Source organism: Catharus ustulatus, chromosome 9, assembly GCF_009819885.2.
Source record: "Catharus ustulatus isolate bCatUst1 chromosome 9, bCatUst1.pri.v2, whole genome shotgun sequence".
Taxonomy (NCBI): Eukaryota; Metazoa; Chordata; class Aves; order Passeriformes; family Turdidae; genus Catharus; species Catharus ustulatus.
Genome location: NC_046229.1, coordinates 32144251 through 32167174, shown reverse-complemented (window position 1 = coordinate 32167174; position 22924 = coordinate 32144251). Strand labels below are relative to the sequence as shown.

At 44.4% G+C, this 22924-nt stretch overlaps 1 protein-coding gene across 16 annotated transcripts in view; it reads left to right on the top strand.

Moving 5' to 3' along the window:
• The window catches only part of RASAL2 (RAS protein activator like 2), a 170834-nt gene that overhangs the window by 124641 nt on the left and 23269 nt on the right, over nt 1-22924 (top strand). For all 16 annotated transcript variants that reach the window (XM_033067231.1, XM_033067227.1, XM_033067236.2 and 13 more), the window contains 5 exons: nt 7109-7218; nt 15863-16016; nt 17577-17675; nt 18473-19027; nt 21961-22105. In XM_033067231.1, the coding sequence (XP_032923122.1) occupies nt 7109-7218; nt 15863-16016; nt 17577-17675; nt 18473-19027; nt 21961-22105 (1063 nt within the window). The remainder of the gene's footprint in view (nt 1-7108; nt 7219-15862; nt 16017-17576; nt 17676-18472; nt 19028-21960; nt 22106-22924) is intronic.

Genomic DNA, 22924 nt, shown 5'->3' with positions numbered 1-22924 from the left:
CTTTAGCCTCCATCTATGTTCAGCTGCATACATTGATGTTTGACAATTGCCACGCGTGTCAGAAAGAAATATTGAGAGAGAAGGAAAGGGCACAAAAGGTAGGAAAATGGAGATGAAGAAATATGTCTACTCACATATAGACAGATGTGTACTGTTTATAGATACATATATAGGAAAAATCATATTTTTAATAATGGATATTATTTGACTGAACAAATAGGGAGGCAGAGGGAGCTGGCTCCAAGTAGGCACTGTGATGCATTGGTGGGCAAGAAACCAGCTTTTGCCTTCCCACACACACCACGTCCTGGCAGTGCCTTGGTCTCCGTGCATCCCGTTCCCTACTGTGGCACTGTGGAGCCCCCATGGCACTGTTGCAGCCTGACACATTACCTCATTGCTCTGCTGTTGGAACTGGGTAAATATGGGACTATCCACATCCTCAGACCTCCTGCAGTGACAGGATGGAGAGGAATCTCTAAACTCACCCTTCAGACTCTCACTGTGCTCTCCAGTTCTGGCTCAGAGTTGTTATTACAAATAATATGATTCATCCATGTCTACTGGCTAATGGGGAAAGAAAGATGAGAAAGAGGCAAAGGAACAAGTGCGAATGAGACAGGAAAGCCAGAACAGAGTCTTTGAAGTAAATAAAGTGATTTTTATAGGAACCTTGATGTAGGATACTTGCAGATTGCCTTCCTTGTTTTGTTTCTGGCCGAGGATATAATTGGATCTATAGAAGTGCTGTCTGCCTCTTTGCTCTTTAAGAGTACTGCTAAATGGAACAGAAGACAATGCATCCAGCCCGAGTGAAGGTCAAAGCTTGATGAGATCTCGTGGCTGCCCAGCCTCATCTTTTATGCAGTCAGCAAGACAGTTGCTTTTCCAGAGCACTGCTCCACTCCTGCCATGCTGCCAGGGTAGGACGAGTCTGAGCTGTGCTGCCTGTGTGACCCCATGGCATAGAAATACATATTTTTAATTCCACATCAGCACAAATGCAGAGATGGAATTGTTGATTTGTGTTAGTGTGAGGCATCACAGCATCCCCCATGAAAAACGCTGTGCTCAAATCTGTCCCCTCAATAGAAATCTACATTTTTCCTTCCACTTTCTACTCTTCCTGTGATGTGTTTGTTTGAATCTGCTCTAGTTTTTATCGCTTGCCTGTGCTGTGATGGCTTAGATATGCTGGCTATTCTGTGAATTCTGTGTCGGAAAGCATAAACGGGTGACTGACTGTCCTCCAGGATGCTTTCCACACTTTCATCTGTATCTTTATTCTGGGGTAGTGCTGTTCACAGGCTCTATAACTTTCACAGTGTCTTGCTGCCACAGCAGATTTGTTCATTACATCAAACTTCAGTGTTGCATCAGATGATGGGGATATCCAGACTCTGACACTGTCTGGTGGACCTCAACAGCAGGAACATTATTCTCATGTTTGGTGTAAACCTGATAACAATTCTTTTTATTCTTTAGTTAATGCAGGGGATCCATAAATGTACATAGCTTTAAACACTGCTCACATTCCAGTTGTCCTTGGCTTAGTAGTGTTTAAATATGCACCGATTCATTTTATTCTTCACCTTCAAATCATGACTTAGCCGAGCTATGCAAAGTTTAATTAATGCGTCCTCTCTCTGCAAATGAGTCCTTCTGGCCCTTTTATCACTTTTCTTGGTCTTGTGTTTTTAATTCAATTGATTCTCCAAGTTCTGGTACTAAAGTTCACAGGAATGTGCGTTACCAGTTTCTAATTGCTCCAAACCCTTTGTGTTATTTCTCTGTCCTCCCTGGCCCTTGCTTCACCTCCTAATTTAATATAGCTCAGTGTAATTAATGTGCTGTTTAACTTTCCTTCCGGATGATTAACAAGGATGTTAAGCAGAAGCAGTCAGGCCACTATCCCCACCACATCCCATTGGACCCTTTCTTCTACCTTGATACCTTATCGCTTGTTGTAATTACTGTTTTTAGATATTCCTGCTGCCATTCCTTCAGTTTATGTTACAAGCTTTAACAAAGCTAATTTTTAATAATTTTTTGTAATTAGCATGTGTGCCGATTATCAAAAGGTGTTCTGAAGTGTTGGGCTGCTTAGTGGCTGCGTGCCAGGGAAAGAGCCAGGGTCGGGAAATCATTGCCTGCCCTTCCTGACAGGGTCAGGTGACCTGTTTCTTATCATGTTAATTTTTTGTCACTGTTGTTTTGTTGTTCTCCAGGCAAACTTTTTACCTGTATTCCTTAATTCCTGGATAGGGGCTTTTAAGGATGCTCCTTCCATTTGCTGTTCCTGCTATGGGTAGCTCCCACAGGGGCAGCCAGGTGCTGCTCCCAACACCTTGCTGAACTGGGATCTGAAAAGCTGATGTGGCCCTCTTAGCTATCAGATAGCTCTTTCGTCTTCATTAATTTTTCAGTATAATTCCCAGTGACTTGGAAATTTGATTCCTGCAGGACTTTTTCCTGCACATCATCCAGAGTACATGCAATCTTACGATGCATTTTATCGACAGGTGTATTGTCAATGTATCCTTGTTACAGTATCCTCTGCATTTCCTTAGCTTTCTTATCACTGTTCCTAAGCTTGTTCCTTCTATTCTGCATCCCTCCTGTGGCTGTAGATCATTTTTTGTTGGGAAGTTGAAATTGTTACCTGGCCAAATCTGCAGTGCTGTCCCATCAGGGGAAAAATATCTTTCCTGATCCTTGCTGTTGATCAGCTTGTGTCCTGAAGCATGATTATTGCTCACTCTTGTTATTTTTAAACATGACTAATGCAGCTACATATGCTATTCTTCCTTATATAAACACATAATCCTTTTTTAATCTTGCTGAAAAAATTTGTATAATATCTTGTGGTGGTGAATTGGATGGGCTCATTTATAGATAGCATTGGAAAAGATCTCCACACAATCAGTGAAACGTGCTGCCTCTCATGTTAAATTGCCCTTTGGTTTTCTTATGTAACAGGGTGCATGAGGAGCTTAGGTAATTTCCATTCTATTTGTTTTATGCATCTATAATCCCGTCTTGCCTTTGTTCCTAAAATAAATAGTTGGTCTTTAAAACATATCATTTGTAAATCCCCCTCTTGTCTACCTTTAATCAGTTTATACTTCGGGAGTTCTGTCTGTTTCTAGCTTTCTTGCTGAGATGAGAAAATCAGAAGAGTGATGCATTAGTGTGAAAGCTACAGCAGATTTACATAACACCACTCTGCTTTTATTGGGCTTTATCATCTGTTTGTACATTCAAACATGCTTTTTATTGTTTTTGTGCCTGTGCACAAGCCACCTCTTCAGTGACGTAGTGCCAGGTTTTTTGACGAGTAGGTGGTGGAATGTGGCTGTTGTAAGTCCCTGTCTTGTTCTGTATATTACCTCCAAGGTGTATCTAGGGTTGTTTTCATCTGCTTTTCTACTGTGTGAGTAGACAAGAGAGTCTTTTCAAAGGGTTGAGAGTCTTTCCAAAGGGAGTCACTGATAATATTTTAATGCTGAGTGTTACAGGCTCAAAAGCAAACTTCACCTCCTTGCCAGTTAAATTGGCCTTCTGCTGTTATAGGAAAAGTAAACTTCATTATTTTGCTGCTCATTCCTGGAATATCCTTCTAGTGTGATCTTTCCATTTTACCACCTGGCGATTGTTCCCTGCTTCCTTGCCTCCCCATAGCTTTACAACATTACTGGCACAGGACAGTGTTTTCACTTGGCTATGACACTATTTTTTTCCTTGATAGCTGCTTGTGAACAGCTTAAGGAATAAAATGCTTCATGTCCTCACCACACATGTTAGTGAAGAGGCAATTCTGCTGTCATCCACAGTCACTTGAGGGTTATGTTTGTACCCATCCATTCCTTCCCCTTAGAGAAGATGAGTCTCATCGCTCTGTAAATGAAGTTACCCACCTGGTGTTATTAATAATGCATTGGTACTTCTCATCAAGATTTACAGATGTTCAAGATACATTGCAAGGCTCAAATGCAGCGTGTTTGTCCCCAGAAAGAACTAAAGAGATAACAACACTGGGTGTAAGATGGACCTTTTTTGTTGCCCATTTTTACCCTCCTTTTAGTGCTTTGAAACTTAATACCATTGCAATTTATCGATGGCTTATTTGTGTTATGATTATACACATTTTCATTCATTCATGGCTGAATTAACCTTTCCAAACACAAGCCAGGACAATCATTATTTATTATGCATGGGCTGCTCTCCCTGGAGTGAAGAATCATCATGTCCATAGGGAGCAGCAGTTCAGGAGTTGAGTAGCTCGTACTTGGGCCGTCTTTGAATTTATCAGACAGTTCCTGTGCTGCTCTGCTCAGCTTATGGACAAACAGCCCGTTGGCATCTTTGGCACAAAGTCAGCTTTTCCTAAAGCAAAAACTGCCCTCAACAGCCACCACCCCTCAGTTGGAAATACTTGGGGCTGAGAATTTCTGTGCTTTCCCTGTGCAGCTATGATGGGAAGTTTCCAACAGCCTGCTGAATTATCCCTTCTCCTGTGGAGATTACTTCTTGGCAGGGCGGGAGAGTCGAGTAGCTTCACTTCCAAATGAGATGAATAGAATTCTTGGTGGGATTGAATTATTTTTAGATGTTGTTATCATTGGGTTTTCTTAGGCCACTGTTTGATGCTTTTGGATGAAATGATAAACCTGCTCTGACCTATCCCCATCTCTCTTTTCCATCCCTGTTCCCCTAAACCTTGTACAGAGCTCCCCCTTGTTAATTCTGAACCTCAAATCTGTCTCTTTTCAAATTTCATCCTAGCTAGCTTATCCTACCAAATATTTTGTACTCTTTTGATTAAGAACATAGTCTCATCAATTCAGGCAGTTTGAGTAATAATTTACATCTTTTTGTCTGAGGGTGTTTGTTTAAGGGGGAAAATTCCCAATGTTTTTAAAGAAGCTCCATGAAGATTCCTAAAGCTCAGACACTCCATTGCATTGAAATATAAGAACCCAATAAGAGTCTATTTTGTTTTGAAATAAGTATTTAGCAGAAATTCCTAGACAATAAGAAAAGCAGTAAAGGTGGTTTTGTCTTTTTAATGGTGCAAGCTGCTTTATAGACAGTGACAGGGATTTCTTGTCTATAGGAATAAAATTAAATAAAGCTTTCAGTTAGGTGGTATTGTTGCAGATTGAAGTTTATTTTTCATCACGACATCTTTTTTAGAGCTGCATTCAGTATTTAAAAGCATTTCCTTTGGCAAATGGAAGTCGAAAAACTCTGCTCAGTTCTGGCACTTGTGAATTTTTCATGCTGCTCACAGGTTGTCCATCTGTAAGCACCAGCCCTCCATGAACTGCCAGCACAGAGCAAATATTCCAAATGTTTTTAACTCTTTTGAGGATGGCCAATAAGTACATGTTTGTTTGAATAATTTTTTGTCTTTCAATATATTCTTACCCTGTTTGGAGTTGTTTTTTCGTTTGTTTCATTTTTTCTTGTTTTTGTTTCTGTTTTTTCATATAGTCAACCCTGGATAGCCTTATTCAACCCCAGATAGAACATTTGTTTCATTGCAGTATAGATTATGTTCAATTAAACCAAGAGTATGTAAAGTAGTACCAACTTGAAACTGTACATCCACACAAAAATGAATATTCACAGTCCTTTTTTGAGTGGGATTTGGAATTATTCAACATAAATACTTCTGGACCCCTGCTGAATTGGGTCAGCTTTGTCTTATTTGCCCTTAAGGGGAAAAAGCCATATTATTTCATGTTTGCAATTTGAGTAGACTGGGAGGTACTGGACTGAAGCCAGGGCCCAGCAGATCTGAATCCCTGTGGCTGGGTTTGTTACCTTTTATGCTGAGAGGTCAGAATATACAAAAGTGCCTTTGAAAGTGCTGTACATCCTCTACGTGAACTCCAGCAATGGCCCCAAGAGAAGCCCTGGAGTACCTATTGATTACAGGGTTTTTTCAAAGGCACTTTTTCAATACCAGGACCAAGAAAAGTGCAGCATCATGGGCAGAGTGTGAGTAGTGCACATAGCTGAAAACACTTCTTACCTTTTGACAGTACCTTTGCCCCCAGCACTTGTGGGGTTCGCTTTTTGTGGGTTTTTTTGGTTTGGTGGTGTACTGGGGGGGCATTTGCAGGTGGTTTTTTGTTTCTTTTGTTGGGTGGTTTGGTTTTTTCCCAGTATTTAGATATCAGGTCTTTTCCACTTTGTCAGGAGAATGTAGCAGCTTTCACCACTGAGGAGCCTCTGGCTGACAAGCCTCAGAAACTGAAGGGCAGTCTTAAGTGTAGCACTGCCTTCAGATGCAAAAAGCAGATTCCCCTTCCTTTGTTCTCTCTGTCTCCAGAGGTTTTCAATACTTGGCTAGACCAAGTCAGAATTAGGCTGACCTAGTGTTGGCAGCACACCCCCACTGAGCCAGAGATGATCCCAGAGGTTCCCTCCAACTAACATGGCTTTGAGCTGTGATTGTTGGGTGAACAATTGTAGTTTGAAGACAGATTCTTTGAAGATTTATTGTATTTTTAGATCCTAAGCAGATTTTTTAATTGAGCTTTGCTTCTTTCCAGTACTATAACTGATATCTGAAGCCACTGGTGTGTGTGAAATGCTTTGAAATTTCCTATTCTGGCTAGCCAGATTATTGAAACTATGAATTATTTTAAGATTTAACATACTATATCTAAATTAAACAGGAAAACCTGGCTGCAGTTGTGGGCTCAATAGAAGCTCATAATATAAGACCTCTGTACTTTTAAGCTCACCAAGAATTAAAAATATGGCATGTAGAGGGGAAGTAGGAACAAACAGTGATATTGAAGAGTGTTCCTTATTAAATGGTAATTGTGGGGTTTGGGTCTCTTATATAATAATTGGAATTCATTGAAGTACCCCAATAATGTGAGTTGTGCTAATTATTGCAATTGGAGGCTCTCACCTCCTGGAGCTGTCACTGACAATCCAGCCCTGCCTTTCCTACTGCTCAGAGGAATCCCAGTCCAGCCCATAATGTGACTGACATCTAACCTCTGTGTTTGGACTCCGTGTCAGTGCATTGAGTGATTCACTACTGTCATCAGTTTCCCTGTTTCACTTCTGCAACTTCTCATTTTAGGGCTTCTTCAGTAAGCGCCTGAAAGGATCCATCAAGAGGACAAAGAGTCAATCCAAACTGGACAGGAATATCAGCTTCCGTCTGCCGTCTCCCAACAGTTCTGAGGACAGGTAAGGTGCGATGTGTCCGCAGGGGAGGACCAAGAAGGGGATTTATTGTCCAGCTGGCACAAGGGGGGTTGTGGGGCTGCCTGTGGCACATCAGAAGTTCAGTGTGCAGTGTACTGCTGATACAGGATGGAAAACTGCTGCTCTTTGTAGCTGTCAAAAAGCTCAGGTTAAGCAGATGGACTCCAGTACCTTTTCCTGCATCTGTTTCAAATAAGCTGCAGGCTTCCAATTTCATGATACAAAACCATGGGATTGATCATCTGGAGGGAAATTTGCCTTGCTGCATGCAGTGCTTGCCTGCAGGCCAGTGCTGTGGTGAGATGAGGAGTTGTGCTGGTGCGAGCAGGGTGGTTCTGCCAGCGCTGGCACAGCCCAGAGATGTGCAGTGCAATTCAGGCACACTGAGGACCCTTACGGTGTTGGTGTTTTGGTTATTGCAGTGTTACCACAAGGAACAGATGATCTGTTTTTCAGAAAACTGGAAAAACTCAGTAATTTCTGACCATCTTAGTGCTCCGTTTGGTATGTCTTTGCCTGTTTAGCTTTTGGCTGGAGATCCAGGCTGGGAATGGATTGTATATGAGGCAAGCAAAGGCCCTTGCACAGTGTTTCCTAACTATTTGCAAAGTCTCTTGATTGTTTTTATTAAACATATTCTGTGTTACATTCCTCGGTAGCCCAGCAGGAGTAGATAGAGTGAAAAATAAGTTGGCCTGTACTTGAGGCCACTGCAGGCATCTGTGATTTGACATTGTTCAGTGCATTTTCCCTTCTCCTTTAGCTGAGCTGAATTCATTAGTTGTATCTGTCATGCTGTGCTGCTTCAATCAATGGTGCTGCCTTCTCCATCTGAAAGGCAGACCATAAAATCAGAGAGATAGCAAGGCTGTGGATGTTGGAGGTCTGTTAACATCAGGAGTTACAGAAAAGCCTGCTGTTTACCAGATGTGACTAACCGTCTAGATGGCCTTGCTCCTGTAGTCCACCCAGGCTGCTCTGAGACAAGTTTTCCTATAAATCTCTATTTTCAGGGTGTTGCAATGTGGCTATAAAAGCAACTCAGTGAGCATAAGCACCTGAAATAATGCCACCAGGTAGTCAAGTACTGTTGTTTTTACTGTTGTTTGAAACCAGCTTTGCTTGAATTTTTGTAATGCAAAAATTTCTTAGCCATAAATAATCTGGTTGTCTTTCTTGAGCTTGGTACTCATGCTGGATACTTGCTTTTGTAGTGTCAGGGAAACACTGTTATTCTGGGAAAGCTAATGAATGTAGCTATAATTATTTCCTACAATCTTTGTTTTAAGACATGATGTTACACACAGCAAAGCTGCTTTCTCTTAAAAAGCAGACTGACTTCTACTCCCTTCTACTCCTGTGTGGGCACAACTTTTCAACTAGACTGAAAATGAAATGTGAATTTTCTCTGATGGCCTGAAAGCACAAAAGCATAAAATCCTTATGCTTAAGTACTTAATCACATGGTGGCATTATTGAACATAGAGCTGACTCTAAATTCACAAAAAGGAATTGCCACTCTCTCACCTTCTCCTCTTCCCCCATTCTGTATGAGCCTCTCAATCTGTAGCTGTAAGAACTCTCCTGTCCTGCCCTGGTGAGTCAGCCCTTTCCTGTTTCAAGCAGGTGATTCTAGGTGATGTCATGGTGTTACACAGGTTTTCAGGACCAGATTGCCTGATAGCATCTCCCTTTTCTTGCTCTGACAAACACAAGAGCCCTGCCTTCAAAGAAAGTATTATAAAGCTTTATAAATTAAAACCCTGCATGGATTAGAAGGAAGTAGAGGCTGCTGTCATACCATCTTTTGGGTATTGGTTTTTGGTTTTGGGTATTTAGGACCTGTCAAGAAAGCGGAGATTTTATAGATAAATACCTCTAAAATTCTGGAGTAAGGAAGATTAGTTATCCTGGTGCACATCAAGATTTGGGATACTGTAACATTGCATGCCATGCTGGATGGTGACAGAGGATGGATGCTGTCTGTTCAGAGTTGATTTAAAACAGAAGGGAGTTGGGAATGCTGTAGGGAGCAGGGATGGAGATGAGTTGCAGATTTTTTTGTAATCTGATTTTCTGTTTCAATAGAAAACAATTGGCCAGAATACCTTTTCTGGCTTTTAACTTTATTTCAGTGTGTCTGGGTTAGTGGATAGGGAGGGAAGAGAGTTTTGGTGCCCCTCTAGAAACATGGATCAGCATCCAGGTGTCCTGTAGAAATAAATCCATAACCTCTCAGTCTGTAATTTACATTCCTCGTGTTACTCAGGCTCAGGTTGTTTGCCTGTGGTTTTTTGTACTTGAATACACTTATGTTGTCTTTACAAGGCACTGATGTGGCAGGACTTAGATTGTGCTCCTTTGTGAGCCACGGCAGGTGGAAATGAGACTCTTCAGTGTGTGGTCAGTGCAGTGTCTCACCAGGTTGCCAACAGCTCTCACCATGAAGCAACCTGGCACCCTGTCACTGTAGCATCTCTCACAGCTTTTCCAGCCTGTTTCCTTCTGCATCTTTTGAGCTTTTCAACTCACACATTCATCTGTAATGTTTTCTCAGTGTCCATAATATATAAAACATGTAAAAAAAGCATGAGAAAAGACTTGAAGAAAATATTGTTTGAAAGGAGAGACCAAATTAATATTTCCAGTTTGTGGTCAGTCTCCAAGAGGACCAGCAGTTCTGTTTACGGAGAAGGAGCGAAGATGATTGCGACTGGCTGCATATGGTCTCGGTGACTGCAGCAAAGCTCTGCAGACAGCTGGGAGGGCTTTGCCCTGTTGGGATTTACTGCCACGTGGGAATCCTCCTGCTTTGCTAAAAGTCATTTCATGGCATTATGAGCCAGTCCTAGCGGGGCTCGGAATGGGCTCCGGCAGGGCACAGGGAAGCAGGTAGCCATGGCTCTGGGCTTCATGGTCAAACGGGGCCACTCCTCCAGCCACAGCTTCTTCTACTTTCGGTAAGTTCCCGCTCCTCCCTCCTTGCCTCTTTGCAATGAGAAAATAGCACCAGTCATGTAAATAATAGAAGCAAAACCTGCCGTGTTTTTCAGGTTCATTCTAATTTAATGTCGGTTTTCAAAAAAAGGGTGGGGGATTTTCACCCTCATTTAGCTGTCAGGATAGAAATCAGTGTTACACAATGCGTTATTAAGGCTTGACTCACTCCCAGTTTGCATTTATTCAGCATATCTATTGCTATCAACACACTGGAGTGTGGGGAAAGGAGTGGAGTGCTTTGTTTCTGGAGAGACACCTCTCTTCTGAATTGGTGAACATATTTCTTTCAGCAGTTGTTTATTTTTTCACTGAAAACTGAACAAGACCCCAGTATTTGTCACAAACCTTCCCCTTAGTGTTGGGCTGCTCTCTCCCACCTGCAAGCTCACTTGATCCCTTTATAAATACCTATTTCTTAATGGCTGATGCTTCTTTGCAAAGCCCAGGCTCCTCCATGTAGTGTTCACCTTGAGTTCAGCAGAGAAATGAAACTCAATCAATTAAGCATTTCTGGTCCATCAAAACAAACCAATTGGAAACACTAATAGCAGAGACCAGAGGAGAGAGGAGAACTCTCCTGCTGTGAGATCCAGCAGCTTGCTTGGCTGAACCCTGAGAGGTGTCTGTTAGACAAGCTGTGATCTGCAGGGAGAGCGGGCAAGCAGGGAAGGGCTTTGCAAATCCAGGATTCTAACAATGAGGCTTTGGGTAAGACCTTGCCAGAAAAGACCAGAATCTCAATGGAAGACTAGAACAATATACTCAGAAAAACCCAACATTTAATTGCACCTGAGTCCTGAGTATAACTTACAGATAAATAAGTTACCCTAAGTTTCTGATTATATTTAAAAAAAATTTAATAATAAAACTGGTTAGACTTGTAGAATTGTTGACCAAGTAATAGGATGTTCAGATAATTGGCAGTTGGAAAATGAAGAGGGGCGTGGTGCAAAAAAAATGAGTGTTTGGACAGGGAAAAACCTGGTGCTGCAGCACGGGCAGAGCACGGGTGAATTGCAGGGGATGCTGGAGACGGTAGGGTCCCGTTCCACAGGGCTGGGAGCTGGGATAACAGCACAAAGTTCTCTGCATTGCAGTCCAGGCTCTCTCCTGTGACTTTGCAGAGTGGCTAAGTATTGAATTCAACTTTCTGTTCTCGGGGAGTGTCTCCCAGCACATGGGGATTGCTGGAATTATTTGAAGCGTGCAGATGAACAGCTTGGTGTAACGCCAGCTGGAGACTTGGCTGTAGCTGGGTGCTTGGGCTGAGTTCTTTCCTTTCACACCAGTTTGGTAAAGGAAAGTTCATTTTTAAACTTTCTTTTTTTTTTTTTTTTTTTAATCTTTTGGATTATTGATGTCCACAGGCTTGTTTTACAAGTAATATAGTGCTCTCCTGGGTAAGCTTGGTAATTGAAAGTCTTTTGTGCCTTGTAGGTTGGCTTTTAAATAGGTCAAAATCAGCAGGAGAGCTTCATAACCAGAGCAATTAAGATTTTAACACTTTTTTCTACATGCTTTATAGACAGTAGAATATAATAGAACTTTGCTAATAGGCTGCTGTGCCATGGGCAGCCACTGAAAGCCAAAGGTTTCCAGTTCCCGGTTTACAACTGAGATTTTCCTGTCATGGAAAATTACTGAATTATGGTGTGCAAGGAGAGAGGGTCAGCTTGGGGCTGGGCCAGCAAGATGGGGTGGTTGGAGAGCTCTTTTTCAGTGGCCGTCGCATGCTGCTGCCAGGTCAGTGGTTTAGGGCATTGTCTGGGCTTTGATTTACAAGGAAATGATGCAGCTCTGAAGACCAGTACTCCAAAACATGTGAAAAGAGGTGAGAAGTTTAAAATGTTCCCTGATAGGCTTCTCCTCAACTGTTTTTCCTATGGCAAAGAAATTGTGGAGAATGTGTAAGAATGATTTGGTGCTTTGGTGAATTCCCATGTAGTTCCTTTGCAATCTCTGTTGTTAACAGGCATAGATAGAAAAAGCAACAGGATAAAAAGTTGATCGTGGGAGGTTAGTTGTAATTTAAAACAGGATTTGTGTTGTTAATGGAGCTGTTTAACAGAAACAGATTTGTGCAAACAACCCTTCCCCCACTTTTTGCATGTGTGATCTTCCTGTTTACAGTAATCTGCTTCCCTGGGATTACCTCTCTGCTGACAGAGTCTGAGCAATACTCATTTTCCCAGTAGCTTCCTACCTAATACAAGAAGGACCCTGTTAATCCAGCCCCTTTGCTGGACACTGGGACATGAATTAGTGGCATCTATGCCAAAAGGAAGCCAGCAAGCAATTTTCTTTTCTTGTTACAGATTCAGCATATTAGATGAGGCTTTAAAGCAGCAGAGAAGTATTATTTCTGTATAATTATTGCCTGTATTGATTGGGATGCTGCTGATATAGGCACAAGTCAAAGATTTCTTTGCAGATCTATCAATAGATGAAACCTATACTCTGGTGCTCACAAATGCATGTAGTTGTGTGTGTAAATGCATGTGGTTGCATCTAACTAACAGCTTTAGGATGTTCTGATGTTTATGGAAGATAAAGTGTCAATTCTAAGCCACTTAATCAGTTTATCGAGCTGTTTTAAATATGGTAACGTCAAAGGATTGCTGGAATAGCCTGACATTTGTCTGCCACCCACGGGACCCTGAGTCAACAAAACTAGCAGTGCTCCAGCTGCTCTGCAACAAACTCAAATGCCCACTAGTTAGAAGAGCAATAGAACAGAAGAGATGCTCCTAAAAGGTGTGATTTGAAAGATGGGATGTGCAGGCTTGGAGTACATATGCTGTTTGTATCTGCCTTTGCCCCTGCCCTGTTCCCAGAGGCTGTTTGGAGGCTCCCTTGGAAGATTCCTTGCTTTCTCATGTTGTGTTTAATGTCTGGATCTCCTGAAACTCGAGGAAAGGACAAGGAGGAACTTCTCTGTCTGAGAAGGTCACCTTAGCCACGCCTGCAGAGTGGCCTCCCCTTGCCTGCTGCCTCTGCTGGCTGCCAGCCCCCCCTAATCTCCTTAGGGGATGCTCTGCCTTGGCAACCCAGGAGCATGCAGGAGCCTCTCCTGCCACCGGGGACCCAGTGGGAGCACAGCTGACAAGGAGGGAGCTTTCCTCATCATAGCTGTGGCTGCTCTCCTGGCCTCAGCCTATCTACCTGGCACTGTGTTCCTCCGAAATCTGTAACCTGAGGCTTGGGGAAGAGCTCCTCTTGGATTTGTTTGTGCCTTTCTTCCTCTCCAGGCAGGATTCGTTGTCTGAATGTAGCACAGAGCAGGAAGTTTGGAGGGAAGGGCTGTGGCATGTGGCACCGCTATGATCTGGGGATGCTCTGCTAAGTGGCTGTACAGTTGTTTTGTGTAGGTCTGCTTGCCTTGTCTTGCTCCAAGCACAGCCTCCATTTACTGGAATTTGCAAAATATCTTTTTTTTTTTTTACTTTCTTCGGTAATTTTCTCTTTTCCTCCTCTTCCCCCTCTTTATACTCTCTTCATCCTTTCTTCCACTGACCGGGAGCTGGCTGCTGGCTCTCAGGACTTTGTAAGGACAGGAATTGCTCAGAGTTTGAGGCAGGGACAGGAGCCAAGTGACCTCAGCAGTGCTTTCTTGAGAGGAGAAATTAGAGAGGATTTTGCAGAGATGACATTAAAGTGGCGTATTGTGGTGTGCTTATTTTAGACTTGCCCTACCTTAACTGCAGCGAGTGCTCAATTATGCATGGCTGAGGTTTGGGTTTACGTTGGTTCAACTGCTGCTGGAACCTGTTAGAACAAAGCACAGCACAGCCAACGCTCCTACCGGGGCTGCTGCTTTGCATCTAGAATCAGTGTCTTTGGAATATTCCTCCCATCAAAGGATTTTGCTGCCTGCACTTAGGTCATTCAGTATATTAAATGGGAACAAAGTTCTCCCTTACTGTTTAATAAATCTTATTGTGTGTGAATCTGCTCCAATATCTTCAGCATTTCGTTCCATACAAAAGAGCAGTCGGGTGAACTCTGCTTGTTGCATTGCCTGTATCTTTTGTGGTACCCAAGGTTTTGTTAAGCAGCTTCATTAAGATGCCTTTTCCAAATGTTTGGGGGGGTTTTGCCTCCGAGTTCCCCTACAGAACTGCTCACAGGTAGGAGGAGTTTGATTTTGCTAAGGATAAAGAATGCGAGGAACTTTTGTTTTTGTACATGTGATGGAAGTATTCAAAATCTAATTATTTTTCAGAATTAGGGAAGCTGTTAGAGGTAGCTCTGTTTTTCTTTCCTCTATAAATAGCATTTTGTAACATTTTCTGTTTGATACTGGGAATTGAATAAAAGAGGAAATACTGTGAGGATGAACAGAGGAGCACTGTCTTTCTCTGAGTGTTGTGTTGAGGGCTCATGTCTCTCTACTTCCACATCTGTTCCCTGTGCCCTGTCACACTTGCTAGAAGGGTAGCCACATTTGTGGACTGTGCTTCAGGGATCACTGAACACTTCAGTACCTTAACAAAATCTAGACTCTGCTAAGCTGGGACTCTGCTTTTCCTCCTTGTTGGTCAGCTGTGAAGGATTTGACTGAATTCCTGCCACAGGAAAAATAAGATGTGTCTGCGCATGATGTTTACCTTGAAAAGCAAGTTGTGCCTCAGGTGCTATATGACTCTTGCAGAAGCCTCTAGGGCAGGTGTCAGTTTGGAGGCAGAAGGAGCAGAGGTGAAGCCACATCACCTTTAAATTGGGCACATTTTGCAGTGCTGTTTGACAGCAGAGCTCCCCACTATGCACAAGTGTTGTATTAAATCATATTAGGAGAGTTCAGAAAGGGTTAAAACATTTGATAATATCACTGTTGATTGCCAAGGGCTGTGGCATAGTGGAGGGAGGGAAATGTCTTTGAGAAGTGTTCAAGAACTGGTGGGGACAAAAGAAAACTGCCTTGATAAAAAGGTGCTGTGAATTTGGGATATTTCAGCTCTGGTGGAGCTCAGGGATTTACAGGACAATCAGCTGGAAAGGAGAAGCAGTATGTGTTAGTGAGAAATTAAAAGAGAAAGAAAGTATAAAAAAAATTGGAAATTCAAGCTGGAAGAAGCAGCTGAAAAAGAAAATGCAAAATGACTGATTTATGCAATCGTGAAGTGGGAAGAAATTTGTGTATTTGACTTTACTGTAAGGGCTTTGTATGTTAAAAATCAAGTATATTGTGAAGGGTCATCTACTCTAATGAGTAATCCTCATTCTGCATTGGTTACAGATTTAGACATCCACGTGCTCTTTGCCGCTAATACACAACATCTGTCTACTAATCTAGCTAGTAATAAGTATTTTCAGTATTACATCCAAAGCTACCTATGGGGTTTTTTTAAATTTCAGCACTTTAGTTCTGAATTTTTTGCTGTTGTTCTTTCACTGACAACTTGGCAGCTATAATTTCTAGGTCAGTGGGAATGGACTTCCTAGGCTGGATATTCCCTTGGGAGTCTGGAGTTACTGGCCTAATGTTATTTTCATAAGGTTTGCAGACTAATTGTAGAAGTTGCTCTGAATAAGCACCAAGACAAGCTGCAGCTTTCTCTGGGATCTTGCCAGCTCTTTTTGGTAATTGTGAGAAAAAAAGACATTTCCTTTCCTCCTTGTCCTGCAGACCACGTGAGCTGCCCAAGCTGAAGGAGTCCCGTTCCCATGAGTCTTTACTGAACCAAACCAGCGCCATAGAGACTCTGGACTTTGCGGCAGAAGAAGCAGTCTTTGTCAAACCACTTCACAACAGCATCCTTGGACGAGACTTCTGCTTTGAGGTAGGGACAGGCTCCAAGCAGGCAGCTGCCAGTCCCCTTGGTCCTTGGGGAACACTGGGCCGGGACTGGGGGACTGGAACACAGAGCAGTATCCACTGCTGTGCTGAGGTTTGAGTGGGGGCTGTTGAGCCACCATGTGACTTTTAAAGTCCTTGAGGCTAATGGCATCAGTCACTGAACAGAGAGAAATCTTTTTCAATACCAGGTCTTCTAATTGGAAAATCTCTTCAGTTTGATAAATATCTAAGTATTTGTCGAGTGCATGAAAATGTATGGTTGATATATACAGCGCAATGGACATGCAATAGTATGTGCATTAGCTGTGTGTTCACCCTCTCCAAATTCACCTAAAATTTAATTTAGAAAATTTACTGTAACCAAGAAATGAGATTTCCAGTCAGAGCCCCTTTCCATTAGCGCAGTGCTCTCCAGTTGCCAAAGGAGAAGCTTCAGTGGCTGTGGACGTGTCCATTGCACTGCGGAGCAGGATCCAAGGATCCCTTTGCTGTTTCAGCAGAGGGTGCAGGCTGTGGCTCCGAGCTCTGCTCCCAGAAACAGGCAGAAACCATGTGTGTGAGCACAGTCCTACCGTCACAGCTCCAACACTGGAGCCCTGTGTGTTTGGATGCAGCTGAGGCCACGTCACCTGTCGTGGCAGGGGTAGGTCACTGTCTTCAGCAGGATTAGTCAGATGTGTTTAAGCTTCTGGAACAAAGATCTGTTTACAGTCTGGAAAATTCTGGCAGTAAACCTGCATATCAGGCTCTGGTCCCTCTGGACGCATCCAGAAATTGTTCCTGTTTGCTTCAGCCTCATTCTTCTGGTTGGAAGCACTTTGCAGCTTGCTTAGGCTTGGGGAGTTGGGTGGAAAACACTGGCAACAACTTAGTTCTGAGGGTGTTGCCTCAAACTGCTTTGTAATTGTGAGCACAAATGAATGGAAAGAGTAAATGAGGCTTGTCAGGCCGTGTTAGAGGAGAAGAAACCAAGGCAGTTCTCTGGTATGGGAAAGCAGAGCTGTCAGGGCTGGAACAAAGCACAACTCCCTCAGTTTGTTTAGGCTGTTGCTGTCTATATGGATCCCTGGAAATATTTTGTATTTACTGAAGTCATCATGTCTAGTGTTTTTTGCCTTATGTTAATGCATTGTCAGTTCTATCTTTTACACTGTTAGTAACCAAATCATCTGCCCCTGGGCCTTAACAGGGAAATCAGCAAGCTTTAATAGGCACAGATCAATTAACAACTGTTTCAAAAACTGTTTAAAAAAAAAAAAAGATTGACTGGTTGATTAAAGCTTTGTTTAAAAGTCTTTAGGAGGAGCCTCTGCTGTTCTTAGTTTTATATAAATTCTTTAGTTTCTGTAGTTTTATATTACCTCAAACTTCTTTCTGTGTCTTGTGGGTCTTTTATGCTCTCTGCCTTCTAGGCCGCAGTATTTTTACCTCTTTCATATTTACTTTATTACTCAAGCACTGTTTATCTTCCTTCTTGCTTTTTGCAGCCTCTTCCATGTTTCCTAGGCTTGCCTGAACTCAGCCTATCATTTATTTGTTCCAGGTAACCTACTCCAAGGGCAGTAAATGCTTCAGTTGTTCTTCTGCAGCAGAGAGGGACTGGTGGATGGAAAACATACGCAGACTATCGCAGCCAATGAAGGTAATAGAAACTGCGAAAATAAGATTAGTGAGGGAATGGAGGTGGTATGATTGGATTTTAGTCCAGTGTACCAGGGCTTCCCACAGATGCATCCTCAATTAATTTAGTCTGGGGAGCCGTCCGCTCATCCATGTGTCTAAAGCTGCCATGTGCTATTCCAGGGAGGGCAGTAGGTCAAACCTTTAATGAGTAAATACACACCAGCGTGCTTCCTGATCCCTGCCCCAGTGCCAGCTTTGGATGCAGACTGGATTTCTGAAACCATGCACCTGGGAGAGATGAGACACAGCTTCATAAGGGTCATGTTTTAATCTAGGGGCAGAGATAGGGTTGGGGGGAACCTAAAAAAGCCAACATCAAACAAATTGGAGCTGGAGTGAGACAAAGAATCAAGTTACAGATCAGCTGGAAATATCTGATAAGTCATTCCAATGGCTGCCATCCTACCTCCCAGGGACAGGCTAACAGTGCTCTGGGATTCCTCATCAGTCTGGCAGCTTTGGAAAGGCTCTTGTGCAGAGTGTTTGTTTTCTAAAGCATTTCAAATACAGCTTTTGAAGAAGAAAAATATTCTAGTCCCCAACACTCTTGACATACAAGACAGCCCTTTGCCTCTATTTTAGAAAATGTCCAGTTTTCTAGAGATTCCGATTCTCTCTGGATCGGACAATCTGATTCTGAATTCTGACTCTGTCCTTACCTCAAACAGAAAAGGCAGCCCTTTGCTACTGCTTTAGAAGATGAAATATTCACTTTTAGGGGTTTTGAATCAAAACTGATATCATTCTTCTGCACAGGACAATTGCCGTCGAGCTGAAAACGTGCTTCGCCTCTGGATCATAGAGGCCAAGGACCTGACCCCCAAGAAGAAATACTTCTGTGAGCTGTGCCTTGATGACACCCTCTTTGCCCGCACCACCAGCAAAGCAAAAGCAGATAACATTTTCTGGGGGGAGCACTTTGAGTTCTACAGTCTCCCACACATTCAGAGCATCACAGTTCACATCTACAAGGACGTAGAGAAGAAAAAGAAAAAGGACAAGAACAATTACGTAGGCCTGGTCAACATTCCCACAGCCAGTGTGACCGGTCGTCAGTTTGTGGAGAAATGGTACCCAGTCAGCACCCCTACAGCCAACAAAGGCAAATCAGGGGGGCCTTCCATTCGGATCAAATCCCGTTACCAGACCATCACCATCTTGCCCATGGAGCAGTACAAAGAATTTGGGGAGTACGTTACCAGCAACTACGCCCTGCTGTGCTCCGTGCTGGAACCTGTCATCAGTGTCAAGAACAAGGAAGAGATGGCTTCTGCCTTGGTGCATATTCTTCAGAGCACTGGGAGAGCCAAGGTAAGCACAGGTGGCTCCTGTTGGAGTGATTCTGGCTACTGATAAGGGATTCCTGGTGGAAACTGGGGGGCCCATGAGAATAAGCAGCAGCAGCAGATGTTGTGTGCAAAGTGTAAACGGGAGCACTCTATAACTTCCATGTTATTCTGAAAATTAGCACTACATTGGAGTGTTCAGGAACCTTCCCTTGCATTTCTAAAATCAGGACCTGGGTTAAGAGATAAGGGAACAAGAGCTTGGTAATGTGGAGAGTTGCTTCTATAAATAAGCCTGTGACACAATGAGCAGCGTGTGCCGGTGCCGAGTCAGCACTGAGTCAGCTGATCAATGCCAGCATTGATTTGGTCAGCATTTGAACAGCCATTTGGGGGATCTGCACCAAGTTAATGGTGATCCCACCTGCCCCAAGGATGCTGTTAGGAGTCCTGGGTGCACACAGATTTCTTCAAATGGATTTTGGGAGAGTATCCTGCAGGTGGTGGGAAGTTCTGGGAAGCATTAGCACACATTGGTCTATGTGGCTGCTGCCTGCCAGGTGCTCTGTGAGTAGTGCCACGCTGGAGGCAGCTTCTGCCAGTGAAACCAGCTAGAGCAAGTAAAGCACAAGTCAGAAAAACAGAGATGTGGAGGGATGGCTGTAAACAACACCCAAGGGACAGCCTCATCTAACTATTCCAGAAAAGGTTCTTTTCTGCTGGCATAGTTGCATGCCCCTTGAAAACATCTCGGGATGGCTGGTGTTCTGTGACTGTGTGTGTGACAGGAACACATTCCTTAAGTTATCTGATGAGAGAAGCTGGTAGCTAAGATTATGCTGAAACCCTGCTGGAAAACAGGCTCTGAATTGTTGCAGTGCCAGCTGCAACAAGTTGATAAATTAGCGTTTTAACTGCATTCCTGGTGTGTGAAGTTTTGAACCTCTACAGGAGGCATCAGGTGCCTCAGGCTGCCATAAAGCTCCTAAGAGGGTAATTCCAGCTCCTACTTCTGCAGATGGGGATACAGCTGAATGTTCCCAGTTTGCACCAGGTGAAAAGAATTCTCTCAGATTTTGTTGAAAAGAAACAGCAATAATGGACTGAAAACCAAGAGTACTAAATATCATTGACTCATGTAAAGTTACCACTTCAGGAAAAAAGTATTACTGTAGAATTAAGCCCTATATCAAAAAGTTATTCTCTATATGAAGGCTTGCTGACAGTTCCTGCCTGGACAATTGAATAGAGTTCAAGTTAAGCCATGCAGATAACCAGCAAGTTGTATGTTAACCTCTTTTTTTCCCAAATCCTAAAACACTTTCGGTTTGTGAATTTAATTTATTATGCCATTCTTCTAATTTAAATATCATCAAGCTGTGTCACTTCCAATTTGGATTTTTAAATCCGTGTTTGTATGGAGTACAGTAATTTCACGAATACAAGCCGCACCAATTTGACTAAGATTTTGCTCCTAAACTGGAAATGCGGCTAATAATCAGGAGCGGCTAATACAACCTCAGAAGTGCCTGCCAGAGTGCTGAGCTGAGCAGCTGCAAAGTCGGCATTTTGCGATTGTTACAAATCGCTACTCTGTTGCACCGCGGGTGGAGCCTGGCTCCCTGTAGGCAGCACGGGGGGCGGGGAGAGAGGCGGGAGAGCTCTCTTTCCTCCTCTGCCACAGCCCAGGGGAGAAACGGGGGGGGCCCGGCGCCGCCATTGCCACGGCCCGGGGAGGAGAGGGGGGACCCGGGCCGCCCCTACCGCGGCCCGGGGAAGGGGGGGGGAAGCCGGCGCCGCCATTGCTGCGGCCCGGGGAGGGGGGGGGAAGCGCGCACCGCCATTGCCGTGGCCCGGGGAGCGGGGGGGAAGCCGGCGCCGCCATTGCTGCGGCTCGGGGAGCCGACGGGAGCCCCGCGGAAGCCATTGCTGTGGCCCGGGGAGGGGGGGGGGAAGCACGCGCCGCCATTGCTGCGGCTCGGGGAGCCGACGGGAGCCCCGCGCTGCCATTGCTGCGGCCCAAGGAGGGGGGGGGGAAGCGTGCGCAGCCATTGCTGTGGCCCGGGGAGCCGACGGGAGCCCTGCGCAGCCATTGCTGCGGCCCGGGGAGGGGGGGGAAGCGCGCGCCGCCATTGCTGTGGCCCGGGGAGCCGACGGGAGCCCCGCGCAGCCATTGCCGCGGCTCGGGGAGCCGACGGGGTGCTTTGTCCCCGCCCGCCGCCGCTGCCGTAGGAGCAGGGGAAGCTCCGTCCCTGCCTGCCACCGCAGGGCAGCACCGACCCGGGGTGACCGAGCCCAGTGGCAGCGGTGGCCGGCCCCGAGCGGCAGCGCCGGGCTGGGCCGCCGGGCTGGGCCACCTGGCCCCGTCAGCGGCCCCTAGCGGGCCGAGCCTGCACAGCCTTAGCTCAGCCAGTAAACCCCGCCCTCCCGCGGTTCTGTTACTAATTGCACGCAGGTCCTCGCTGCGAACGACAAAGCGGCTTATATTCGGGTGCGGCTTATCTATGGACAAAAACCGAAATGTTTGCCAACACCCAGAGATGCGGCTTATACTCAGTGCGGCTTGTATTCGTGAATTTACTGTACTCTTTATGAAGATAAGGATAAATTTAATAGCACAGTTTCCTTCAGCAGACAAAGCTTCTGATAAACAAACTGCTGAGAGATTCTGTTCTGGAGCTAAACTGAAACACAAACTTAGCTGTAAAGGCTTTTTTTTAGAGATTTTTGCTTCACCCTTTATAATTTGTGATCTATATTGTTCTATAAGTATAATAAACCCAAGAAGACCCCTGGATTTTTCCTCAGCTTTTACTTCATGTAGCAGCTGCACCCCTTGTCTCAGACTGAGAAATTATTTATTATCCTGAAATATTCTTCCTTCTTGGCTTCTGCATTTTAGCCTGGCAGGACTGAGCTGGGTAAAATCACCTTTGCCATTTGACCTTTTTTCCTCAGGACTTCTTGACAGATTTGGTGATGGCTGAGGTCGATCGTTGTGCAGAACATGATGTCTTGATCTTCAGGGAGAACACACTCGCTACCAAAGCTATTGAGGAATACCTCAAGCTGGTAGGACAGAAGTACCTCCAGGATGCACTGGGTAAGACACTCCCTGTCACCTGTTTGCATGGCAAGGGCTGCCCCTGAGCTGTGTCTGCAGCATGGCTGCAGCTGGGAATGTGGGATGAGAAGGAACTGCTTCAGCAGTCAGAGTGTCTCATACACAGGTAGCACAGTCTCGTTATCAGTGCCCTTCCTCCACATGGGGAAGGGTGCTCTTTGGTGCCTGCAGGAGTAGCACCCAAGGCTAGGCAAGCTTGATTTGATGTAGCTGAGCCCCTCTTTAAGTTTGTATTACTATGTTCTGTTTTTCTGAGTAACTTTCTTTTGTGTCTCTAGCACGATAAAGAGGTATAACAGTGCAAATTTTTTGTGAGCAGTGGTGGTTGTTTGATGTGATACGCAAACAGGCTTAAAAAAGGGGTTTTGGCACACAGTCCTTAGAGAGACAAGGCCAGGGAGTGAGGCTGCAAGGCTGCTGAGCATCCCAGGACAGGAGATCAAGATGCATCCTGTCTGGGAAGCCCCTTGCCTGTGTTTATCCCAAGTGCTCATTATTCACTGACTCATTAAAACTGCCTGGCCATCCTGTGATCTCCTACTCCATTCTCTCCTTGGGGTCTTCATGCCCACTGTTACGTGCCAGGACTCTGAAAGGTTCTGCTCTAGTCATAAGCCAGTGCCTGGGGAATTCCTGGCCACACAAAGATAGCATTAAAGGGGACCAAACCCAGGCTCGCTGTCTTCCAGACACACCACAGTCGGATTTTAGCAAATCCACACAATCTTCCTTATCCACAGTTGCACAATGAGCCACCCACCCCCTGTTGTTTCTGGGATGAAGAAAGCTTTGGAAATT